This window comes from Recurvomyces mirabilis, assembly GCF_035927965.1.
Source record: "Recurvomyces mirabilis strain CCFEE 5264 chromosome Unknown scaffold_36, whole genome shotgun sequence".
NCBI classification, from domain to species: Eukaryota; Fungi; Ascomycota; class Dothideomycetes; order Mycosphaerellales; family Teratosphaeriaceae; genus Recurvomyces; species Recurvomyces mirabilis.
Genome location: NW_027041970.1, coordinates 27489 through 46421, shown reverse-complemented (window position 1 = coordinate 46421; position 18933 = coordinate 27489). Strand labels below are relative to the sequence as shown.

Sequence of the window (18933 nt, the reverse complement as noted above, 5' to 3'; positions counted from 1 at the left end):
TACTGAGCATTACCTTCTGCTTCCAAGGCGATAGGGATTGTTCTGTCTCGGAGATCCTTCTCACCTGCATGGTATCATCGCTCGTGACTAGGCAAATTTATCAAGCTAGTTTGAACTTCGTAGTTGTAAGAATCTTACCCCTTGGTAAGCACGAGCACCAATTTGCATCTGCGACCGATCCGCCGTCTCTGGGTTTGCAGCCAGTCCATCATATCGGCCTTGCTTCGAACTGCCTCATTGCATAGTATCTATACACCTTCGCCGTTCGTACCCGCAGCTGCTTTCCTTTCCAGATGAAGTAAACTGCGAAGGAGAGGACGAGGCAGCCGATCGCTCCTATCGTGTTGAACACATTCGGAATGCCTACTGCGGCCGCCCAAGCCGGCATTGCGAAGACGAAGATTGTGCTAAAGGTGTTACGTAGTACTGTCAGACCAGTCAAAGCATCGCCGATGATATCTGAGGGCGCATTATCAGTACTGAGTAGATACATGTCAAGGACAACGGTACGAGTACTGACCATTGTATGCATCTAGCATATACGTCAAGGCGATAGCCTGGAGCGGTGCAGAGCCAAAATTGCAGACACCATACGCGACAGCCACTTGAGGCCATGACGCTCCATCGGCAAGGCCATAACCGAACCACCACGCTCCAGCGAGCTGAAAAGGAATGAAAGGGATGAAGACCCAGAACCTCATTTCTGGCTCGTAGATGCCATTGTTACGCCTCGCCAACCGCAATGCAACGTAATCACTCACTGGCCCGACGATCAGAGCCCCAAGTGTGCTGCCGATAAAAGGTCCCAAACTCATGAGTCCGATTTGTGCGGCCGTGAAGTTGTATGGAGGCTCGAGCATATAAGTCGATACTGCGGTAGTCATGACCGTTGACCAGGCCAAGAGGACGGCATAGGTGAGTGAACAGAACAACACACCTGGGATGGACACCAATATCATGAATGGTTGCCATGAATGTCGCAGGAAATGAGACCACGGGCCTGGTGTGGTTTTGAACAGAGACAGCCGCTGCCAGTATGTTTTGCGTTTCTTGTTGGGATCGAGGTGGATGACGCTCATCCTATGCGCGACTTCTGCTTCAGTCTCGTCTTGTGTTGGAGTGGTTGGCAGCTCTTTGTCGGAAGGTGGGAAATGCATCTCTTTCTCAGGCATAGTCTTTTCGTCCATCGACGATGCTTTTATATCACTGTCGGCCTCCAGACGCTTCCCTGTAGCCGCCGAAATGGTCGTGATACTGCCCTGTCGAGCCTCGAGTGTCTCATGTAGATGGCCAGTATACTTCGTCTCCTCAAAGCCGAACGCGAACATGACAATCTGCAAACCGAAGAATATGGCACACCACCACCATACCCACCGCCAGTTCTGATTTTGCGTAATGAAACCAGAAGCCACGACGGCCAAATTCTGACCCACGTTAAGCACCCAGATGTATATCGAGTTCATCAGTCCGCGCTGATGGACGAAAAAGACATCGGCAATCGTCATCTGAATCAAGACCTCACAGAGAGCACCCAGCCAGCATTGCAAAGCGTTGACACCCCACCAGTCACCCGCTGTCATCGTCTTCGCAGCCCAGATAGAGATGGCGAACTGAGCGATACTGCTCAAGACATACACTGGCCGAGAGCCGTACTTCAATGCGAATGGTATAAGCATTGGTGCTCCGAGAGCAAGAGTTGCGCAGCCGATCGCGTACGTATTCGTGAGCGTCTCCGTCGAGAAGTTGAGTTCGGTGCCCATTGGACCCCATGTTGGCGAAGTGGCATTGACGAAGGCATAGACCATCATGGCGTAGAACGCCGCTAGAAAGAAATTGAGACTTTTCTGCCATGTCGGCCAGTTGAGGGGATCATTGGGGTCATCTGTCGGGCGAGGCTGGAGTATGAGCTCGCTGGACTTTCCTGACGTCTCGCTGTGAAGGAGTTGCTGTAGTCTTACGGTCCCTGGTGGCCACTCGGGGTCGAGATAGTCATCCATATGTGAGGCTGGTGGCTTTGCTTCGTCGTCCTCGATCGATTGTATCTGCGTCGGCAGACCTTTGTGCTGAGATTAAGAGTGCTGTCTAACGACGGATGAAGAGTGCAAGATCGTGTCAACAGTTAAAAGGTTACCTTCACGTACGAAAGATTGTCTACTATTGGAGCATGATATGGCTCCCTGAGCACCGCGAGGTATTCATCAAGATGCACTAGGGTGGGGATGCTGTCCAAACTTGGCAGGTGGGTGCGGCCAGAGTGCCGTGTGAGAGTGTCTATCGGTCTGAGAACCTATTGTCATTGACTGTTGATCGTGGTTGGTTTCCGCCGACATAGATACGGGTTAGGTGCTGTCAAGGATAAGCTCGAGATAAGGTGGCCGCAGATTAGCTTCGAGCTGCCTTTTGCGTAATGCGCAGACTCGTTGCCGGTATCGACACAAACGAGCTCTGTATGAGAGCAATAGCCGCTCGCATAGTGTTCAACAGCGTCTCTGTTTTGAGTGATAGCATCGTCCTGCTGAAGAACAGCGAGCATAACTCCGTACGGACATAGAACGCCTTCATGTACACCTAATTGCTCAGAGACTGATAAGCCCGAACGACAAGGTGTAGGCAGCAACCTCCCTTGTTCAAGAGCTGAATAACGCGTCGAGAATGCCAATGTGCAAGAACTCATTGCATGGCAACGTAGAATCGCGGTCGTTACCATGTCATACACTCACCGGACCACGTTTCGACCGCTCAAAACTCCAGGGCTTGGCTTGGCTTGTGTGGCAGTGCTCCACGCGGAACGCCACAGCCCCGTTTTGGTTTCCAATGCGAAGCCATTGAATACGGCCGCCTGGAAGCATAATAGATTATGGCCAGGCACACCGCATTACTGTTGCGCTCGGTTTCGGTGCGAGGAGCAGCACTGAGTATATATGAGCAGGCCTATCCTGGACCTTTATCGTAGGTAGGTTGCTAGCATACAATCATGGCACCCGAAACCTCACCAGTCGAACCGCAAAGCTTCGATCGCCCACGACGGAGCAGTACCTTGAACAGCGTCGCCAACAGCGTGCAGTCGATTACTGGGGGCGTACAGCATGTTGCGACCGACATCCTCCGATCCGATCCTCCGCCAGGCTTCTTTGCGGCGACTGCTGGTGTCGCATCACGAGCGCCCACGTTTGGGGAGATCAGGAGAGGCAGCTTTGATGCAAACGGGTGGCAGTCCAGCGGCGACTCGGGACGCAGAAAACGAACGACTAGCAGAACAAACGCAGATCGAAGGTCTGGCGGGAAGTCTGGCACAAATCAATTTCTGGATGCTGAAGGCACAGAAGCATTTCCGGCGTTGACAGAAGAACCCAGCCAGATCGATTATGGCTATACGAAGAATAAATCTTTTGCTGGGCCGAATACTAAGCATGCAAACGGTTCCGTTCCAAGCAAGCCTGCAGCTACGAGGCTTGACGCACCAGCAGACGTAGAGATACCAAAGAAGTCCTGGGCAGCATCTACGGCCACCGGACTTCTCGCTTTCTGGAAATGGTTCTGCACACCCTTCGGCTTCCTCCTAACGATATACGGTCTGAATGTGGTAGCCTGGGGCGGCATGCTCTTCTTACTCCTCTGCAATGCTAGCAAACCAATGTGCTGGGCCCCGATCCCAAATGCCAACACTCAAGGGCAGCGAAGTCCTGCTGCAGCTCTAGCGCTCAACAGCAAGTACCCACGCTACTACAACTGCAACGACATAAATAGTCCACGACGTGTCTGGCTGGAAATTGATAGCCAGATTCTGAATGCACTGTTCTGCGTTACTGGCTTTGGACTGATCCCATGGCGATTCCGAGATTTGTGGTATCTCCTCCGCTGGCGCTTCACAAGCGAGAAGAGGCACGGGCGAGCTCAGAAATTGTATGGTCTTAGAACGCTGGCCGGTATCTACAACGGCTGGTTTCGACTACCTGGATCAGAGACTCTCGACGACACAGCTTTCATGCCTGGGCACTCGGAAGATCGTCTCATTGGCACAGCAGGTGCCCACGACGATCTAGAAGCTGGCAACAAGCACTCAGGCGATCTTCGTGTACCTTCCCCACCGACCAAAGCACCTCCACCGCCAATCTCAGGCGCCCGAGCACCACCTACAGCACTATGGAAGGTCGACTTCTTCGTGTGGTCGCAGGTCGTCAACACCTTTATGCAAGCCTGTTTATGCGGCTTCATGTGGGGCATGAATCGCTACGACCGGCCGAGCTGGGCGACTGGACTTTTCATCGGACTAGCATTTGTCATTGCTGGCTTGGGAGGGTTTGTTAGCTATCTCGAAGGTCGGAAGATAAAGCGCATAGAGGGGGTGACACCGAAGCAAGCACATGCTCTGGACAGTGAGCAGATTCATGAACCTGGGAATGGGACCAAGGACTCTGATTTACGTTTGCGAATGATGGATAGCGAAGCTACGGGGCGGGAGAGCGTGCATGTAGATGAGACGAAGGGCAAGCCTGTATGAGTGCTCGTGTAGCCCGTGATTACTTCCCCAAATGTTCACATCAATCATCCCTATCCACGGTATGTACGACGTCTAAAGCACAGGAGCACAGCGTGACCCTTCTGGCGTAGACGATGGTACAACCAGAGCCTCGGCCCTCCACTCACAAACTCCACTTCCAGCTTCCAGCACCTCAATTATCGTAGGATGGCAACTCGCACGGGACCTTATATCATGTTGCGAACAGCCATCGCACGCTCACCATCATGTGTACGTTTCGGCTAATGCTAAGCCTTGCTTTGGCAGCAGTTAGCAAGACGGCCGAAGACTGCTCACTGTGGTCGGACGTTACAACCCGAGCAGTGCCTTAGGTGTGATACTTTCTTGGTCGGCTCTGTCCGGATAATGGTGTCCGAAGTATATTTGACCTCCAGCTGCTACTCTGATGGTCCGTATTCACATACCTCCTCCTAGTTCGTTGACCATTAGGACACCACCCTTAGACTATATCGAAACCTGACACCACCTCCTCACCTTCGGACAATTTCCTAGTCAGACTTCAGCAGCTATGCCGTTCCAATTGGACGCAGAAGTTGCCGCGGTCCTGGCTAAGCTGTTCGAGAGCCCTCCACCCAAGCCTCCGGTGTGACTATTAACCATGGTCTTAAGGCATACTAAAATCAACTGACAGCAGACAGCGTGGTGACGTGCAAACCCGACGTGCTAATACGGAAGGCTTCTTCACCCAACTCAGCCAACTCCGTCCGTCGATCCAGGGAATCGAGAACCAAGACTTTCATGTCAAGTCCGCCGATGGCTACGAAGTGCTATGTCGCTGGTTCAAGAAGGAGGGCGTGCCGCTGTCCAACTCTTCAGCCGTATTGTACGCCCACGGCGGTGGCATGATCTCTATCAGCATCGACACTTATGGCGAAATCATCAAGAACTATGTCTCGAACACTGGTGTACCATTCCTGGTGGTCCAGTATCGTTTAGCACCTGAAGTCCAGTCACCCAAGCTCGTCGAGGACTGCTTTGCTGGTTTGCAGTATCTGATTTCGCATGCTAAGGATCTGGGGGTCGATCCGAAAAGGGTGGCTGTCATGGGTGACAGGTGAGAAGATGCGCACCCGCTCTCTATCTCTCAGCATGGAACTGACACGTCTAAGTGGCGGTGGTGCCCTTGCGGCAATGTTGACACACTATCTCAAATCGAAGGGAGAAACCCAGGTCTGCAAGCAGATCCTCATATACCCTATGCTTGACGACCGGACAACGAATGACAATCCGAATATCGCCCCATTCGCCACCTGGGACGCTGACAGCAATCACACAGTATGACTAATGGCTTTTACTGACTGTACTCATATGAACTATGGCTGACACGGTGAACAGGCATGGGAAGCTGTGCTCGGCAAAGATCGATTCCAGGCATCCAACGTCAATCCAGTAGATGTGCCGAACAGAATGACTGTCCAGGACGCAAAGGATCTGCCTCCTGCTTACATTGACGTTGGTGAACTGGACATTTTCCACGACGAGATCATGGATTATGCTCGAAAGCTGGGACAAGCTGCCGTGAGCTGTGAGCTGCATGTTTGGCCTAGTGTACCTCATGCTTTTGAAGCGTTCGCACCTGATACTGCAGTCTCTAAACGAGCATTTGAGGAGAGATTTAGGGCGATCAAGAGCTTCTAATATGCTTCACATCTTCGTAGACGATAACGCTGTGACGGGCCTGCCGTGCCATGCATATACTATAAAGCAATCCTCTTCGGCTGCGAGCTCATGCTACTTGCTTCCATCCCGAGCAAGAGAATGTGAGCTATTATACTGCAGGCCCTCAGGATACCACAAGCGTATCCAATATCTGCGAGATCACAGCCTGCACTCTGTCAAGTTTGTGTTTCTTTTGTCCCATACTGGCTCATGTTGTGCCAAAGCCTTTCTAGCCCCATCCTGGATGACAAAGTTCCTCTGCAAGATCCGCCCATGAGATGCTGTTCATCTAGCGACTTATTGCTCGGGCTTTGATGTAAGGATGCGTGCGTACAAGAAGCACACGCAGGCACGAATCGCGCTAGCGGTCGACTCACACCAAATTGCTGTCGTGGAGTAAGAAATGCATGACAGTAGGTGAGTTGATCAAGCTTGTGACTTGTTGTGGGAATTATGCAAATTAACGTGACGAGTAACCGCGGATGAACGAGGACTCTGGAGTGAGATTGCTATCCTCACTTTGCTCGTGCCATAGCTGCTGAGTCCTGGGATCAAAGTCAGTTCACGTATCACGATGGTGACGACAAGGCTTACTAGATACACTTGATAGAAGTCCATCTTGAGCTGGCCATCCTCATGTGTGAAGTGTGATCTGGCCGACCAGTCCACGTTTGTCTTACGGCCGTCTTTGAGCTCGTAGTCTACTGTTCCATAGAGCATGACTTCCTCCGAGTCGCCACCAAACGAGTATATCTTCGTAGGCTTGTGAGACCGTTTGGCCACCTTCTCCCACATACCCTGCCGCATATTCAAGATCTCTGTCAAACGATCAGTGCCACGCAGCATCTGAGACTCCCCGACCATGAGCAGATTCAATAATGTCAAGATCATGATCGTTGCGTACCATCTCGACCATTGGCTTCATTGGAAGCCATAATGAGTCTGGCGTTCTTCGTGTACAATTCAGCATACTTCTGATGCGCCTCTGGTGTGTCAGAAATAGCATAGAAATGCTCGTAGTAGGACCTGATCTCCGCCTTGACGAGCTCGCCTGCGGGAACATCTGCCCGGTAGTGACTCATTATTGGAGCTGATGATAGCGACACGGTGTCTGAAGGACTGGAAAGTACTGTTGAAGTACAGTGGGGAGAAAGATGTAGAACAAGAAGCGTAACGAAGTTCGAGTGAGGTCAAGCAATGCCGAGCGTGCTCCACTTTTCACAACCAGCACAATTATGTTGCAACTTCGTTATCTTGAAACATTACAACATTGATCTCCCTGGAAGTAGAGGGATATGCTTTGACATACTCATGGCAGTGCTCACTCCCGACACAGGCTTTTCGAACACAAAGCACCATGTTTATCATTAGGTAACGCGGCTAACCTTATTTCCGCGCACGTCATTCCCTGGACGAATGGATCATCTACGTACTTCGGCCCTTGTCGAGCAATCAGGACTTCACATCATGTGGGAGACGATGTTAGAAAGACAGCGACGGACGATTGATTGATGATGGTAGCGCGCTCGAGAACGGCACCATTGACAGACAGCGAGCGTCCTTCACTCGCGAGAGCAATCCATCATTATGGCATCAGCCGAGAGCAGCTCCAAACCCGACTCAGGCTTTGATCAGAACGGCAACGAAGACACTAAACACGATATCGAGCGCGATGGCAACAAACCCGAGCAGACCCAGGAGTCTACAGGCATTCGGGACCGCTTGGCGGCCATAGTCGAGGACTTCTCCTTCCTGTGGTTTACCCTGAGCATGAACACTGGCATTCTTTCGATCCTCATGCATCAACTTCCATATCAGGTTCGCAAACCTACACACCTGCATAGGCATGAATAGGCTGACATCGCTCATCCGTAGTTCCGGGGCCTTGGCATTCTTTCGACCATTATGTTTGTGTTCAACCTGGCGCTCTTCATTCTCTTCTTCTGCATATTCCTGTTGCGGGTCGCCATCTATCCCAAAGCGCTAGTCAAGTCATGTTCAAACGACTTGACGGAGCTGGCGCTTACCGGCGCCGTACCCATCGCATGGTTCACGCTTTTGTCGCAGGTAAGATGCATTGTAGCTCTTTCCAAGGCTCGACTCCTCACACAAACGTAGGTCGGCATCACGGTCAGCACCGCTAGCTGGGGCGCACATGCCTTCTTCCTTGTTGCCTATGTGATGTGGTGGATCGGCACAGCAGTCATGCTCACTATCGCTACTTTGGTCATTGTTGTCATTTCCAAGACCGACATAACGACCACCGAGAAGCTCACCCCTGGCATTGTCATACCATTCGTCGGGACGACAACGAACGCCGTTGTGGTAGGTCAACCGTCGAACAATGTCTAGCTGAGGTTGTTGGCTGACCATTGTCCGCACAGGGTGCCCTGATCGTGAATTACTCCGACGACGTCAACACACGGCTTGCAATACCCGTCATCATCGTCGGCTACATGTTGACGGGCATCGGCACCTTTGCAGCTCTTATCCTTTACTCCGCCTATTTCATCCGTATGACCAACATCGGCCTGCCACCACCAGCACAGCGTCCAGGTCTCGTAATGCTGGTCGGACCGTGTGGCCAAGGTAGTGCAGCACTTCAGCTTCTAGGCACAGCGGCTAAAATGCACTTTGGCAAATACGGTAAAGGCACGATCTTCACGGACACAGCCGGTGAAATATTCTCCGCCGCTGGAACATTATTGGGCTTGATGTTGACTGGCATGTCGGTCCTGTTCACGACCTTGGCCGTCTATTGCATACTTGAGACGGCATTTAAGCGACAATGCAAGTACTCACTCCTATGGTGGAGTACTATCTTCCCTAGTAAGTCGTACAAACCCCAAATCTTAGACTAGTGCTGATTATAATATGCAGTGGCGACCGTCTGCACAGCATTCATATCTTTTGCTAAGGATTTCGACTCGCCTGCTTTCCGAGTACTCGCAACCGGATTATTTCTGATCCTACTGATCGATTACTTCATCAATTGGGGATTCACTATTCGAGATATCGTCCAAGGCAAGCTCCTCAATGGAAAGCGATCTCCCAACCCAGCGGCGAACCGGGTCAAGCGTCACTAAGCTCCATCTTGGCTATCAACTCGCCAAGGTCCTGCTCGCGTATGGGAGCAACGCAGGCCATTGTGCTCGATATGGCTCTCGTCGAGGAGTCTCGGACTCGTTGCCCGGGGCATAACGCGTATCATAGGCACAACCAGCGTGCTGAGGCTTGGTTGATGTGCTCATTCAAATCCCGCCGTGATGGGTCACTGACAAGTAGCAGTCGGGTATAGCCAGCTCATGGCCTCGGTGTTTCGGATACGGGCCCAGGGGTCTCATCACAATGTCGTAGACACAATGGTGCAGTGTGTACGCGTGGTCCGCCAGAAGCAGCGGAGATGAACCTACCAAAGACAAGACGACAGCGCCGTTGTGGTCCAAGCGTGAGGCGCTTTTGCTGAGCCCGACGGCGACGACAGGTATAGGCAACGATTCGGAGGTGGGTGAGTAGCCGACGAGAAATCAGATGTAAAGTCTCACGATATGTATCTATTCTATTAACCACTGTGCGTATGTACAAGTACCTCCAAGCATACCACTGACCCTCCACTCTACCACCGGGTATGAGATTCATGAAAGTCGTAATCCACGTCGGCCGCCACCTTCGACCGTGGACTTGAATGTTATGCCTTGCCACCACGACCACCCCAGACTTCAGTACTCCCCTACGCCACCTCCGGCCACCCTCGGCCGACGTCAACCATCCAATATTGCCGGATACGCCATCACAGCATTGCCTGTATTGTTTGCAGACGAATGTTCCGCATGCACTCTCCTCACTAGTTCTGAAGACCCTGGAGAATACCATAGCTGATTGCGGAGCCGAAAACATACTCATATGTGCTCTCAAGCTTCTGTTGTGCGGTCTGGTAGGCGGCGACGGAAGTGCTGGTCTGCCTGTTGAGTACGCCAGCAGAGATGTTGATCATATCGGCCTGGAGGAGTTGCAGTGCGGTAAGGACATCGTAGTATTTTGTGACGGAAACAGTGCTGCTTCCAGGCCCGTCGGCGACGCAAGTCGAGTCGGTGATTTGTCCCAGGTACATGCCAAATGCATCAAGCTCGTGCTGGATGTTCCTGTAATCGGTCTGTGCTGCCATCGCATTGGACTGGATAACGTCGGCTTCGAGTTGTGTTACCAGCTGCTCGGTACGTTGGATCTCGGCTAGAACTTGTTGCTGTGCGATCGGGATGCAGTTAACGATGGCGACGCTCGAAAGCGCGACGACGGCGCTGGCGATGAAGGAACGCATCGCGACCGGGATGACAGTTGTGTCGTCAGCGTTTTCTGGTTGCTGATACGATATGGATGGTGGTACAAAGGTCGGGAGAAGAGGGATAGAGATGCGATTGTACGACTAGCGCCGCCGGAACTCAACCAACCTCTACTACTTTGCCGGACCTGCAGTGACGATCCAAGTCTCTGACTTGCTTTCTTGGCTACGCGCTTCTCGGAGCGGCGCCACGGCACTAAAAGCCATGCATCCACTCGTGGTCGTCTGTGGCGGCGTGATTGACTTCCGGCGATTTTGCAAGGCTTGAGCACCTTGACTGGATTGTGACACCTGCACCACGCCACCGACCACTTTACATCAGACGTGGCTAGCAAGGCGTTCGCAACTAAGCGAGGCACACGCACGGCTGGATATTGCGATTGCCAGGTGGATTTCTTGCTACGGTATGCACGAGATCCTGCTTTGGTGAGGTTTTAGCAGGCTGGCGATAGAAGATCTGACGGCCGCGGTCAAAATAACCGGGTCGATCCCGTGCTACCGACGAGCTTATCGCACTTTGCAGATCGCGTGCATGCTTTATTCTTGATTGGCTGTCTCTGAGCACGTTGCGATGGTTTGCGGCAGCGCTACGGAGCCTTTTCTAGCTGTTGCTTTAGTGTTGATGATGCGTTCAAGATCACTTCACGACAGGCAGAATTCCCAAACATGAAGCGAATCTTTCATTGCCAGGATCCTGCATCGACGACACGACCGTCGACCACAGCAAGGATCACGCGAGCTGGACGAACAAGCTCATTGAATACGCACGGAGGTTCCGACAGTCCCAAGCCTCAACCAGCCACACGGGACTGGTGGAGACTGGAGATACGAACGTGCGCGAAGTCGCGAGCAAGCCACCGTGCATAGTCTACAATCGGAATACACGCATGATCGACATCGATTTCATGACTCCGTCTACAGACTGTGCTCCAGCTTCATTGCATCAGCGATACCACTCTTAATCTGTTTGCGCTGCTCTTCATTCAAGCGTTGCAACGGTCTCCTTGGGTATCCGCCATATCCGAATTCCAACTCGATGGCCGCTTTGGTTCCTGCGATAGCCGCCTTGGTCAACACCCAGTCGCCCTTTGACAGTACTTTTTGCAGTTCCATCGCCTCTTCATATTTTCCCTCTTGGAACGAGTTCCACACCTGGTACGACGAGTTAGTTTCTGAGGTCCGCGGGGGAGCAGTCGAGCACATACCTTTACGCAGAGCTTCGGCATCACGTTCGCACCCCCTGCAATTATACCAGAACCGCCGGACGCTGCCGTTTGCAAGGTGAAGTCTGCAATCCCACCAAACGCCATCCAGCCCGACCCTTGCGATTTGACCGAGCATGCATTCGTTGCATACGCGACTCGTGTGAGCTTGCCAGTATTTGCGTCTGTGAACTTGGCGCCACAGACCTTGCCTTTGGTCGCTTCTACGAGTCTGATCATGAAGTCGCTATCCATATCCAGACCACTTACGGCACCTGGATAATTGTACAGGATGATAGGTAAGGGCGATGCTTCGGCGACCGTGGTGTAGTAGTCGAACATCATACTCTCGTTGACCTGAGCTCGGTAGTATGATGGAGGAAGCATCAATGCATACTCTGCCCCAGCCGCCGCTTGCTCCTTGTTCAATTCTACTGCGAGTCGGACACTGCTTTCCGAAGTACCTGCGATGACGACGACGTCCTTGAAACCAGCTTCGTCGAGTGCTTCTCGTGTCGCTCTTGTGACTGCAGTCTTCTCATCGCGGGTGAGATGGACAGCTTCGCCATTCGAGCCCATGGTGACCAAGCCGACCAAACCAGCCTTCGCTAACCTGACAGCATGCTTTTTGATGGTCGGGATATCAAGATCCTCGGATTCCTTGTCGAAGAACGTCATCGTTGGCGCGTAGATGCCATGACGAAGCTGGCGACGGGACGAGCTGCCGTTGCTGTCGCCATTCGATGCCATCGCGAATCACTTGTTCGGCTTCTGCTGGATATGTAAGTGTTTTAAAATGTCGATCACGGTAGGCCTTGTTGGGGCAAGATTGGGAGAGTGAGAGAGTAGGAGAGAAGGAAATTGTCGACGACAACCTATGGCAGCGGCTGATTGTACTTGGTCCGTCTTCGCTGAGCTGACTATTGACGATTTCGTCTTCGTGGTGCTCTTTTCCTACTCCAGCTCGGTCTTTGCTATTCCATCGCATGCAGGTACAGGAAACCTGGCACAATGATTGGAGGAATAATCAATTATTCCACGAATGATGTCGACTTCTCGTTAACCCCTCCACATAGTGAGCTTTGAGGCGGCATGATTATTTTGCCAGACGTCCTCCGAATCTTGACCCCTCCACTTCTGTCGTCAATCGGCTTTTGAATCATATGTTTCCTCGTTTGATCGTTCGTGAGTGTAAGTATCGCGGTTGGATCTTAGCCCGAACTTCCTTTGTCAACCTGTTGCGTAGATTCAGAGCACCACTATCAACCTTTCCTGATAGCAAAGCACAATGGCCCCTCTCAATGTCTGCATGGTCGGGACGGGCGAGTACACCACTGGCTTCGTCGGTGGTGGTATGTCAGGCTCCGACAAGAAGGTAGGAGTAGTTGGCTTGACATTGTTCGATCTACGGAAACGAGGCAGGGTTGGCAAGCTGTCCATGGTGGGCACGTCTGGGAATAAGTACGACGGAAAATAAACAGACGACATGCAGGCATTGACGATGTTGCAGATTTCCAGCCATTCGCGACCACCTTCACAAGAACATCACCCAGGCTTACAATGGTCTCGATACTTCCTTCGACTCGTTTCCCGGCAACGAAGAGCGAGATCCGGAAGCTTACAAGAAGGCCATCGATGCCTTGTCGCCTGGAGACGCCATCACAATCTTCACTCCAGACCCAACGCACTACCCGATAGCTCTCTATGCCATCCAACGAAAGATCCATGTCATGATCACAAAGCCAGCAGTCAAGACACTGAAGGAGCACCAGCATCTGCTAGAAGAAAGTCGCAAGAACAATGTCTTCGTTTATATAGAACATCATAAGCGCTTCGACCCGGCATATGCAGATGCGAGGAATAGAGCTGTTCGAGGCAATCTAGGCGAATTCAACTACTTCTATAGCTACATGAGTCAGCCCAAGAGTCAGCTAGAGACGTTCAAGGCATGGGCGGGCAAGGATAGCGATATCTCGTACTACCTCAACAGCCACCACATCGATGTTAATGAGAGTATGGTACCAGACTATCGACCTACAAGGGTGACAGGATCGGCGTCAAAAGGCATTGCAACGGACTTGGGCTGCGTTGAGGAGACCGAGGACACCATCTCGCTGCTTGTCGACTGGGAGAAGAAAGACGGTTCTGGCCGAAGAGCCACGGGCGTATATACTGCATCTTGGACCGCTCCACAAAAAGCCGGTGTGCATTCGAATCAGTACTTCCACTATATGGCGTCGAAGGGTGAGGTCCGTGTCAATCAGGCGAAGCGAGGTTATGATGTGACGGAGGACGAGAGCGGTCTGACGTGGTGTAAGTAATCGCTAGACGAACTATCATGTATCATGCTGACGTTGTGATGGACAGACAACCCTTTCTACATGGTACGCTACCACCGATCCACCTCACGGGTACATCAGCTAACGTGTGCACCAGAAATACGCTCCTGACGAAGAAGGCAACTTTGCTGGCCAAGGTGGCTATGGCTACATCAGCTTCGAGAAGTTTGTAGATGGCTGCCAGGCTCTGAAGGACGGCCGGGCGACGATCGATGACCTGGACACGAGAGGCTTGCCCACACTCAAGAATACCATGGCCACAGGCGCAATCTTGGAGGCTGGCCGAATCAGTCTGGATGAGCGAAGACAAGTTGACATTGTTGAGAAGGATGGCACGTGGAGTTTGCGGTGAAAGCTTGCATACCGAGTACTTCATCATGTCTAGCCCCAGACTCAAGAGAAAACACTACCATACCAGCACAAGTACGCTGAGTTTGCAGCAGGTGGCATGAGTCCCATGGGCGGTGAGTTGTTGTCAATGGAAGCTTTTCTTAGAAGCTTTTCAGCATTCTACCTTTGTGCTGACATTGCACGTTCTTCGTTGGCAAGCTTCAGGCAGCTGCCACGGCCTATAGAAATGATGCAAGGACTCCCCTTCCCAGCATCTTCTGTCCACATATTCGCGACTGAGTGGTCCTACCCCCATATCCATCGCACACTGACTCAGGTGCGAAGCTGACCGTAGATCAGTACGGACCTCAACAGGTTCGGTCCAAGTAACAGACGTCGATCTACCATGCAGCGCACAAGAAAATGCAGGTCGTTAGGCATGTGCATGCTGCTACTCGTAAGCCTTGCCGCCTTATCACAACGCCCTGGTCCACAGATTAGTAGCAACAACGGGTATCCTCAAGTTGTGAACGCACTCGATCGATCCAAGGACTTTGGAAATGCTACGATTCCTAGGTCACATTCCCTGATCACTCGTAAGTTGCCATCTCAAACGGGTGGGGAGACTGCAGATGTGTCGACACTCTATGGGAAACCCTGTCCCCCGGATCAGCTGAAGGCATTCGTTGACTACGGCCGCTTGTTCTTGCAGGCTGCCATGGAAGCCGATGTCGACGGGGCGAATCGAATCTTGATCAAAGAATTCGGCGTGATCGACCCATTTGACACGGTGCTTATGAGTCCTGTGAACCAATGGCAAAGACCTCCACGTATGTTCGCCGGACCTCTCACACTTGCACGCCAATGGCATATCCTTGACTGCAGTGAGCGCAAAGAATTTGAGCTCCGTTGGCCGTCCATCGCGCCTGCTATAGGGACCCTACGGGTTGGTGACCCAAAAGCGAATCTTGCTCAGCAGAGCTGGATGCTCCCACGTTATGTAGATACTGGTTTACTGCATCCTCCGCCACACACTTCAGAATACGGGCTACAACATTGCGCTAGAGGCTGAGGAAGCTGTAAGTCGTGGCGCACATGAGAAATGACCTAAGTCTAATTAATGCGTTTGCAGAAGAGCGGTGCAAAATACACTAATGTGTACAATATCCTTGACGGTGTCACGGTCGTACAGTCCGTGGTAAGCTCGCACCACGCTATGCATGGCAATTCTCACGGCCAAGCTTTCAAGACGAACCTGCCACGAATACCTCACCATTCCGAAATGCTGTGGGCAATGTGGGAGAGGCTTCATGGTGAACACCGGACGAGATATGGTCTAAATGCGAAACAAGGGAGGGAGCAGCCTGGTTTGAGACGTGATCTGTACTGGGACGCGCTTGAACGCATTGTTCCAATCGGCGGCATGTATCCGCAGGCAAGACAGAACATTCACGACGACGACATCATCACTATGAAGTCTTTTCTTAATCGGTACGTCGTCCAGGCGGTAGAAGATGTGGAGATGGACGAAGTGATCGCCTCCTCTCTACATTCACGAGGCTGGGGTGAGTATGAGAAAGGCTGGTCAAGATGGGACCATCAGGAGAAGTTCTCGGTGGGCCACTGGTAAGCTTAGATGTATGTTGGTATTGTGGCTCTTATGCTGACATACCGATGCAGGTGCTTTTACGCCCTTCTAGCTCAACCCTTCAACAGAAGCGTAGCCTTCCTCCTAATCCAGCACAAGAGCCCGACCATGCTGCGCAGGAAGATGTTAAGGTCAGTCAGCATACTCTACGGGAAGCACTTCCGTGAGGATGCTAGCGACATGCTAATCGCTCAGAGGCCTAATTTCGCGTGGGAAATCGTGGACGTCCACCAAGACGTCATCGACTTGAAGGCCACCTTTGAAAGCCGCTGGGTCAATATGAACTCCTGGGAGCACTTCGCCGAGACCATCCCAATTGCTCATCCAAATCCAGGATTTGGTCTTGATCTGAGTGGTACAGGCTTGACCCCAGGCCCTGGTCATGGAGGCCTGACACCAGGACCCGGCGACGAGGGCTTAATACCCAGGCCATATGTGTGAGCCCAGGGCACTACTGGAGAAGGCGGGCCGAAGCAATACAGCTTGGCGTACTAAGCACCACTTCTCTCTCGTGCATGATGATCACTCAATATGATTTTGTTTACAACTTCCAAGTACCAATGCTTCTCTGATATGACCAGTACATACCATACTACTTAGCAGCAATGATTCTGGAGGCGGCAGGGGAAATGTTCGAGTTTATTGCTTGTGTGAACAAGCATCTGAATTTTGTATGTATGTGCTTCGCACGCGGATGCCATGTACATGTCAACGATTGAGATGACCTCTACATACCATACCTAAATGTCATCTTCTCATCACCCCTTCTACCACCCTCATAGCCTAGCCACCCCAACAGCTTACCTATACCAATCATCTTCAACAAACCACTGGCACTCTTTACCTCCACATCCCCGAAAAGCTCCTCCTTTGCCCTCTCCCGCTCACTCCAGGAGGCACAAACATCCTCCCTGAACTTATTCTCCCTGACCAACAGAACCCAAAAAGCGATGAACCCCACAAAACTCGCCATGACACAAACCAGGGTCCATGTGAAAGGCTTGATATACCCGTTCGCCTCATCTCCAGGTCGGAAGAGCAGAGCACTGAAAACGCCAGCTAGATTACCCCAGCCATTAACCCCGAGCAAGATTGCTCGTTTACCGGGTTCGGGTGTGTTGTTCGTGAGCCATGCTACTGTTAGGGGCGAGGCGATGAAGGAGCCGGAAAGCAGGATGCAGAGGCTTATATAGCGGAGGATGTAATTTGAGCGGGGCGTCATAACAGTCAGGGTCAAGCCGATGAGGAGTAGTCCTAGACCCCAGAAGATGGGTATGAGGCGCTGGTGAGTCCTGTCGCTCCAGTAGGTGAAGACGAAGAGTACCACGGCGCCGAAGGCGAAGGGTGGTGCGGCTAGGAGGTTCGAGGCGGCTGGGCTAAGATTGAGGGTGGGTGAGAGCTGTTTGATGACTAGTGGCAGGAAGACACCAAAGGCTGTTGCTGGGATGGCGGAGAGGATGTTGCAGATTAGGAGGTGCCATATTTTGTAGGAGAAGATGGCAGAAAGCACATCGTAACGACTCAGACCTGTGTCTGCTGTCACTGAAATGGCCGACACGGTAGACATCTTTCGTCTTCGCATAGGTTCGGTGTTTGTGTCGTCGCCAAGAAGGCGGTGGTGAGCCTCGTGTCCAGCATCAGCATCCTCCTCATCGCCGTCCTTGGCACCGGCCTGGGCCTGAGCTTCGCTGTCCTCCAGCATACTATTATGGAGGGCAGTACTTGCGCGAGTCTTCTGCGCGGCCGTGACATTGTCTCGGTCCAGCCGAATGCGCTGCTCAGCCCATATTCTCTCGGAGGGCGTAAAAAACCACGCAGTATCAGCGCTATGCGGCAGCCAAAAGAAGCCGAGCAAAGCAATCACCATAGTCGTGCAGCCCTCGATCACGAACAAGACCTCCCATGACTTCCAGCCCCCCTGGTCGACTTCCGCCTGACGAAGCTGTGGGCCCTGATGATGCCTCTCAAAGCGACTAAACACCGCCCAACTCAACACCCCACCCAATACACCCGCCACAGCCGTCTGCCCATAATAGAAGCCCAACCTCACCGCAAATTCGAACCGAGTATAGAACAGACTCAAATAAGACACAGTCGTAGGATAAAACCCAGCCTCCAGACACGCGATCAACACCCTAAGCAGGATCAATTGCCACCGACTCCGGACCCAAATGTGTAAGATCGTACACAAGCCCCACAGGCTCATACATGCGGGGACCCAGCGTGCCATGCCATATTTGCGTCCCAGTGCCGCGCCCACAGGTTGGAGAGCAACGAAGAAAGCGAAGAAGAAGGCGAGGGAGACGTTGAGGTCGCCGGGAGAGAGATTCGCGTCGTGAGTGAAGCCTGCAGTCTCGGCGTTGCCAATGTTGGACTTGTCAAGGCTGTTGAGGAGGAAGAGCAGGGCGAGGAAGGGGAGTAGGATGAAGTCGAGTTTGCGGACAGTCTGCCTGTTTAGACGCTCCTCGTATTCTTGATCCTTTTGTGCATCGATCTCATGTCCGGCATCATGATCATCCTCCTCGTCTAGCAGACGGCCCTGCTCCATCGTCTCTTCACCAGCTGATCCCATCTCTCCACTGCTTGCTCCAGTCGTGGTGTCCAATGAGTCCAGCTCATGTTCTTCGCGCCATTGTAGCGAGGGCATCAATCCCTGCACCGCATGTATGTACAGCTATCGTTCATACATTCTCCACTTCTTTTCGTTGCTGTTTGGCGTGACAGAAGCATTCACTTCACACGCGACTCGAAGCTTCGAAAGTCGGTGTTCCCATTCAGGCAATCACGAAGCATGACTAAGCTCGCATCTCGGCAGACTTCGGCTTCCGTCTGGTCTCTCGATCGTTGACACGACCATGATCAAGACCACTTTGTCC

General features: G+C 52.3%; 11 protein-coding genes across 11 annotated transcripts; 6 read left to right on the top strand and 5 right to left on the bottom strand.

The window, feature by feature from the left end:
- Positions 1–208: 208 nt before the first annotated feature.
- LTS14_010010 (uncharacterized protein) lies at positions 209–1997 on the bottom strand (the record flags this gene model as incomplete). Its single annotated transcript, XM_064842688.1, has 2 exons — positions 209–459; positions 521–1997. The coding sequence occupies 2 exons, from the start codon at positions 1995–1997 to the stop codon at positions 209–211; spliced, it is 1728 nt and encodes a 575-aa protein (XP_064689685.1).
- A 977-nt stretch (positions 1998–2974) lies between these two features.
- On the top strand, positions 2975–4611 carry LTS14_010009 (uncharacterized protein; the record flags this gene model as incomplete). Its single annotated transcript, XM_064842687.1, has 2 exons — positions 2975–4495; positions 4585–4611. The coding sequence occupies 2 exons, from the start codon at positions 2975–2977 to the stop codon at positions 4609–4611; spliced, it is 1548 nt and encodes a 515-aa protein (XP_064689684.1).
- Positions 4612–5048: 437 nt separating this feature from the next.
- LTS14_010008 (uncharacterized protein) lies at positions 5049–5598 on the top strand (the record flags this gene model as incomplete). Its single annotated transcript, XM_064842686.1, has 2 exons — positions 5049–5123; positions 5179–5598. 2 exons carry the CDS (start codon positions 5049–5051, stop codon positions 5596–5598), a joined length of 495 nt encoding a protein of 164 aa, XP_064689683.1.
- Positions 5599–5629: 31 nt separating this feature from the next.
- Positions 5630–6178, top strand: LTS14_010007 (uncharacterized protein; the record flags this gene model as incomplete). The annotated part of the gene is made up of 2 exons (XM_064842685.1): positions 5630–5815; positions 5876–6178. 2 exons carry the CDS (start codon positions 5630–5632, stop codon positions 6176–6178), a joined length of 489 nt encoding a protein of 162 aa, XP_064689682.1.
- A 536-nt stretch (positions 6179–6714) lies between these two features.
- Positions 6715–7281, bottom strand: LTS14_010006 (uncharacterized protein; the record flags this gene model as incomplete). Its single annotated transcript, XM_064842684.1, has 3 exons — positions 6715–6744; positions 6794–7017; positions 7104–7281. The coding sequence occupies 3 exons, from the start codon at positions 7279–7281 to the stop codon at positions 6715–6717; spliced, it is 432 nt and encodes a 143-aa protein (XP_064689681.1).
- Positions 7282–7786: 505 nt separating this feature from the next.
- On the top strand, positions 7787–9285 carry LTS14_010005 (uncharacterized protein; the record flags this gene model as incomplete). The annotated part of the gene is made up of 5 exons (XM_064842683.1): positions 7787–8017; positions 8075–8266; positions 8318–8524; positions 8584–9028; positions 9080–9285. 5 exons carry the CDS (start codon positions 7787–7789, stop codon positions 9283–9285), a joined length of 1281 nt encoding a protein of 426 aa, XP_064689680.1.
- Positions 9286–10043: 758 nt separating this feature from the next.
- LTS14_010004 (uncharacterized protein) lies at positions 10044–10517 on the bottom strand (the record flags this gene model as incomplete). The annotated part of the gene is made up of 1 exon (XM_064842682.1): positions 10044–10517. One exon carries the CDS (start codon positions 10515–10517, stop codon positions 10044–10046), a length of 474 nt encoding a protein of 157 aa, XP_064689679.1.
- A 936-nt stretch (positions 10518–11453) lies between these two features.
- Positions 11454–12490, bottom strand: LGA1 (L-threo-3-deoxy-hexylosonate aldolase; the record flags this gene model as incomplete). The annotated part of the gene is made up of 2 exons (XM_064842681.1): positions 11454–11690; positions 11744–12490. 2 exons carry the CDS (start codon positions 12488–12490, stop codon positions 11454–11456), a joined length of 984 nt encoding a protein of 327 aa, XP_064689678.1.
- A 538-nt stretch (positions 12491–13028) lies between these two features.
- Positions 13029–14431, top strand: LTS14_010002 (uncharacterized protein; the record flags this gene model as incomplete). Its single annotated transcript, XM_064842680.1, has 4 exons — positions 13029–13201; positions 13251–14053; positions 14108–14124; positions 14177–14431. 4 exons carry the CDS (start codon positions 13029–13031, stop codon positions 14429–14431), a joined length of 1248 nt encoding a protein of 415 aa, XP_064689677.1.
- A 417-nt stretch (positions 14432–14848) lies between these two features.
- Positions 14849–16498, top strand: LTS14_010001 (uncharacterized protein; the record flags this gene model as incomplete). The annotated part of the gene is made up of 4 exons (XM_064842679.1): positions 14849–15355; positions 15414–15488; positions 15542–16035; positions 16090–16498. The coding sequence occupies 4 exons, from the start codon at positions 14849–14851 to the stop codon at positions 16496–16498; spliced, it is 1485 nt and encodes a 494-aa protein (XP_064689676.1).
- Positions 16499–16649: 151 nt separating this feature from the next.
- LTS14_010000 (uncharacterized protein) lies at positions 16650–18704 on the bottom strand (the record flags this gene model as incomplete). The annotated part of the gene is made up of 2 exons (XM_064842678.1): positions 16650–16668; positions 16798–18704. 2 exons carry the CDS (start codon positions 18702–18704, stop codon positions 16650–16652), a joined length of 1926 nt encoding a protein of 641 aa, XP_064689675.1.
- Positions 18705–18933: the final 229 nt, after the last annotated feature.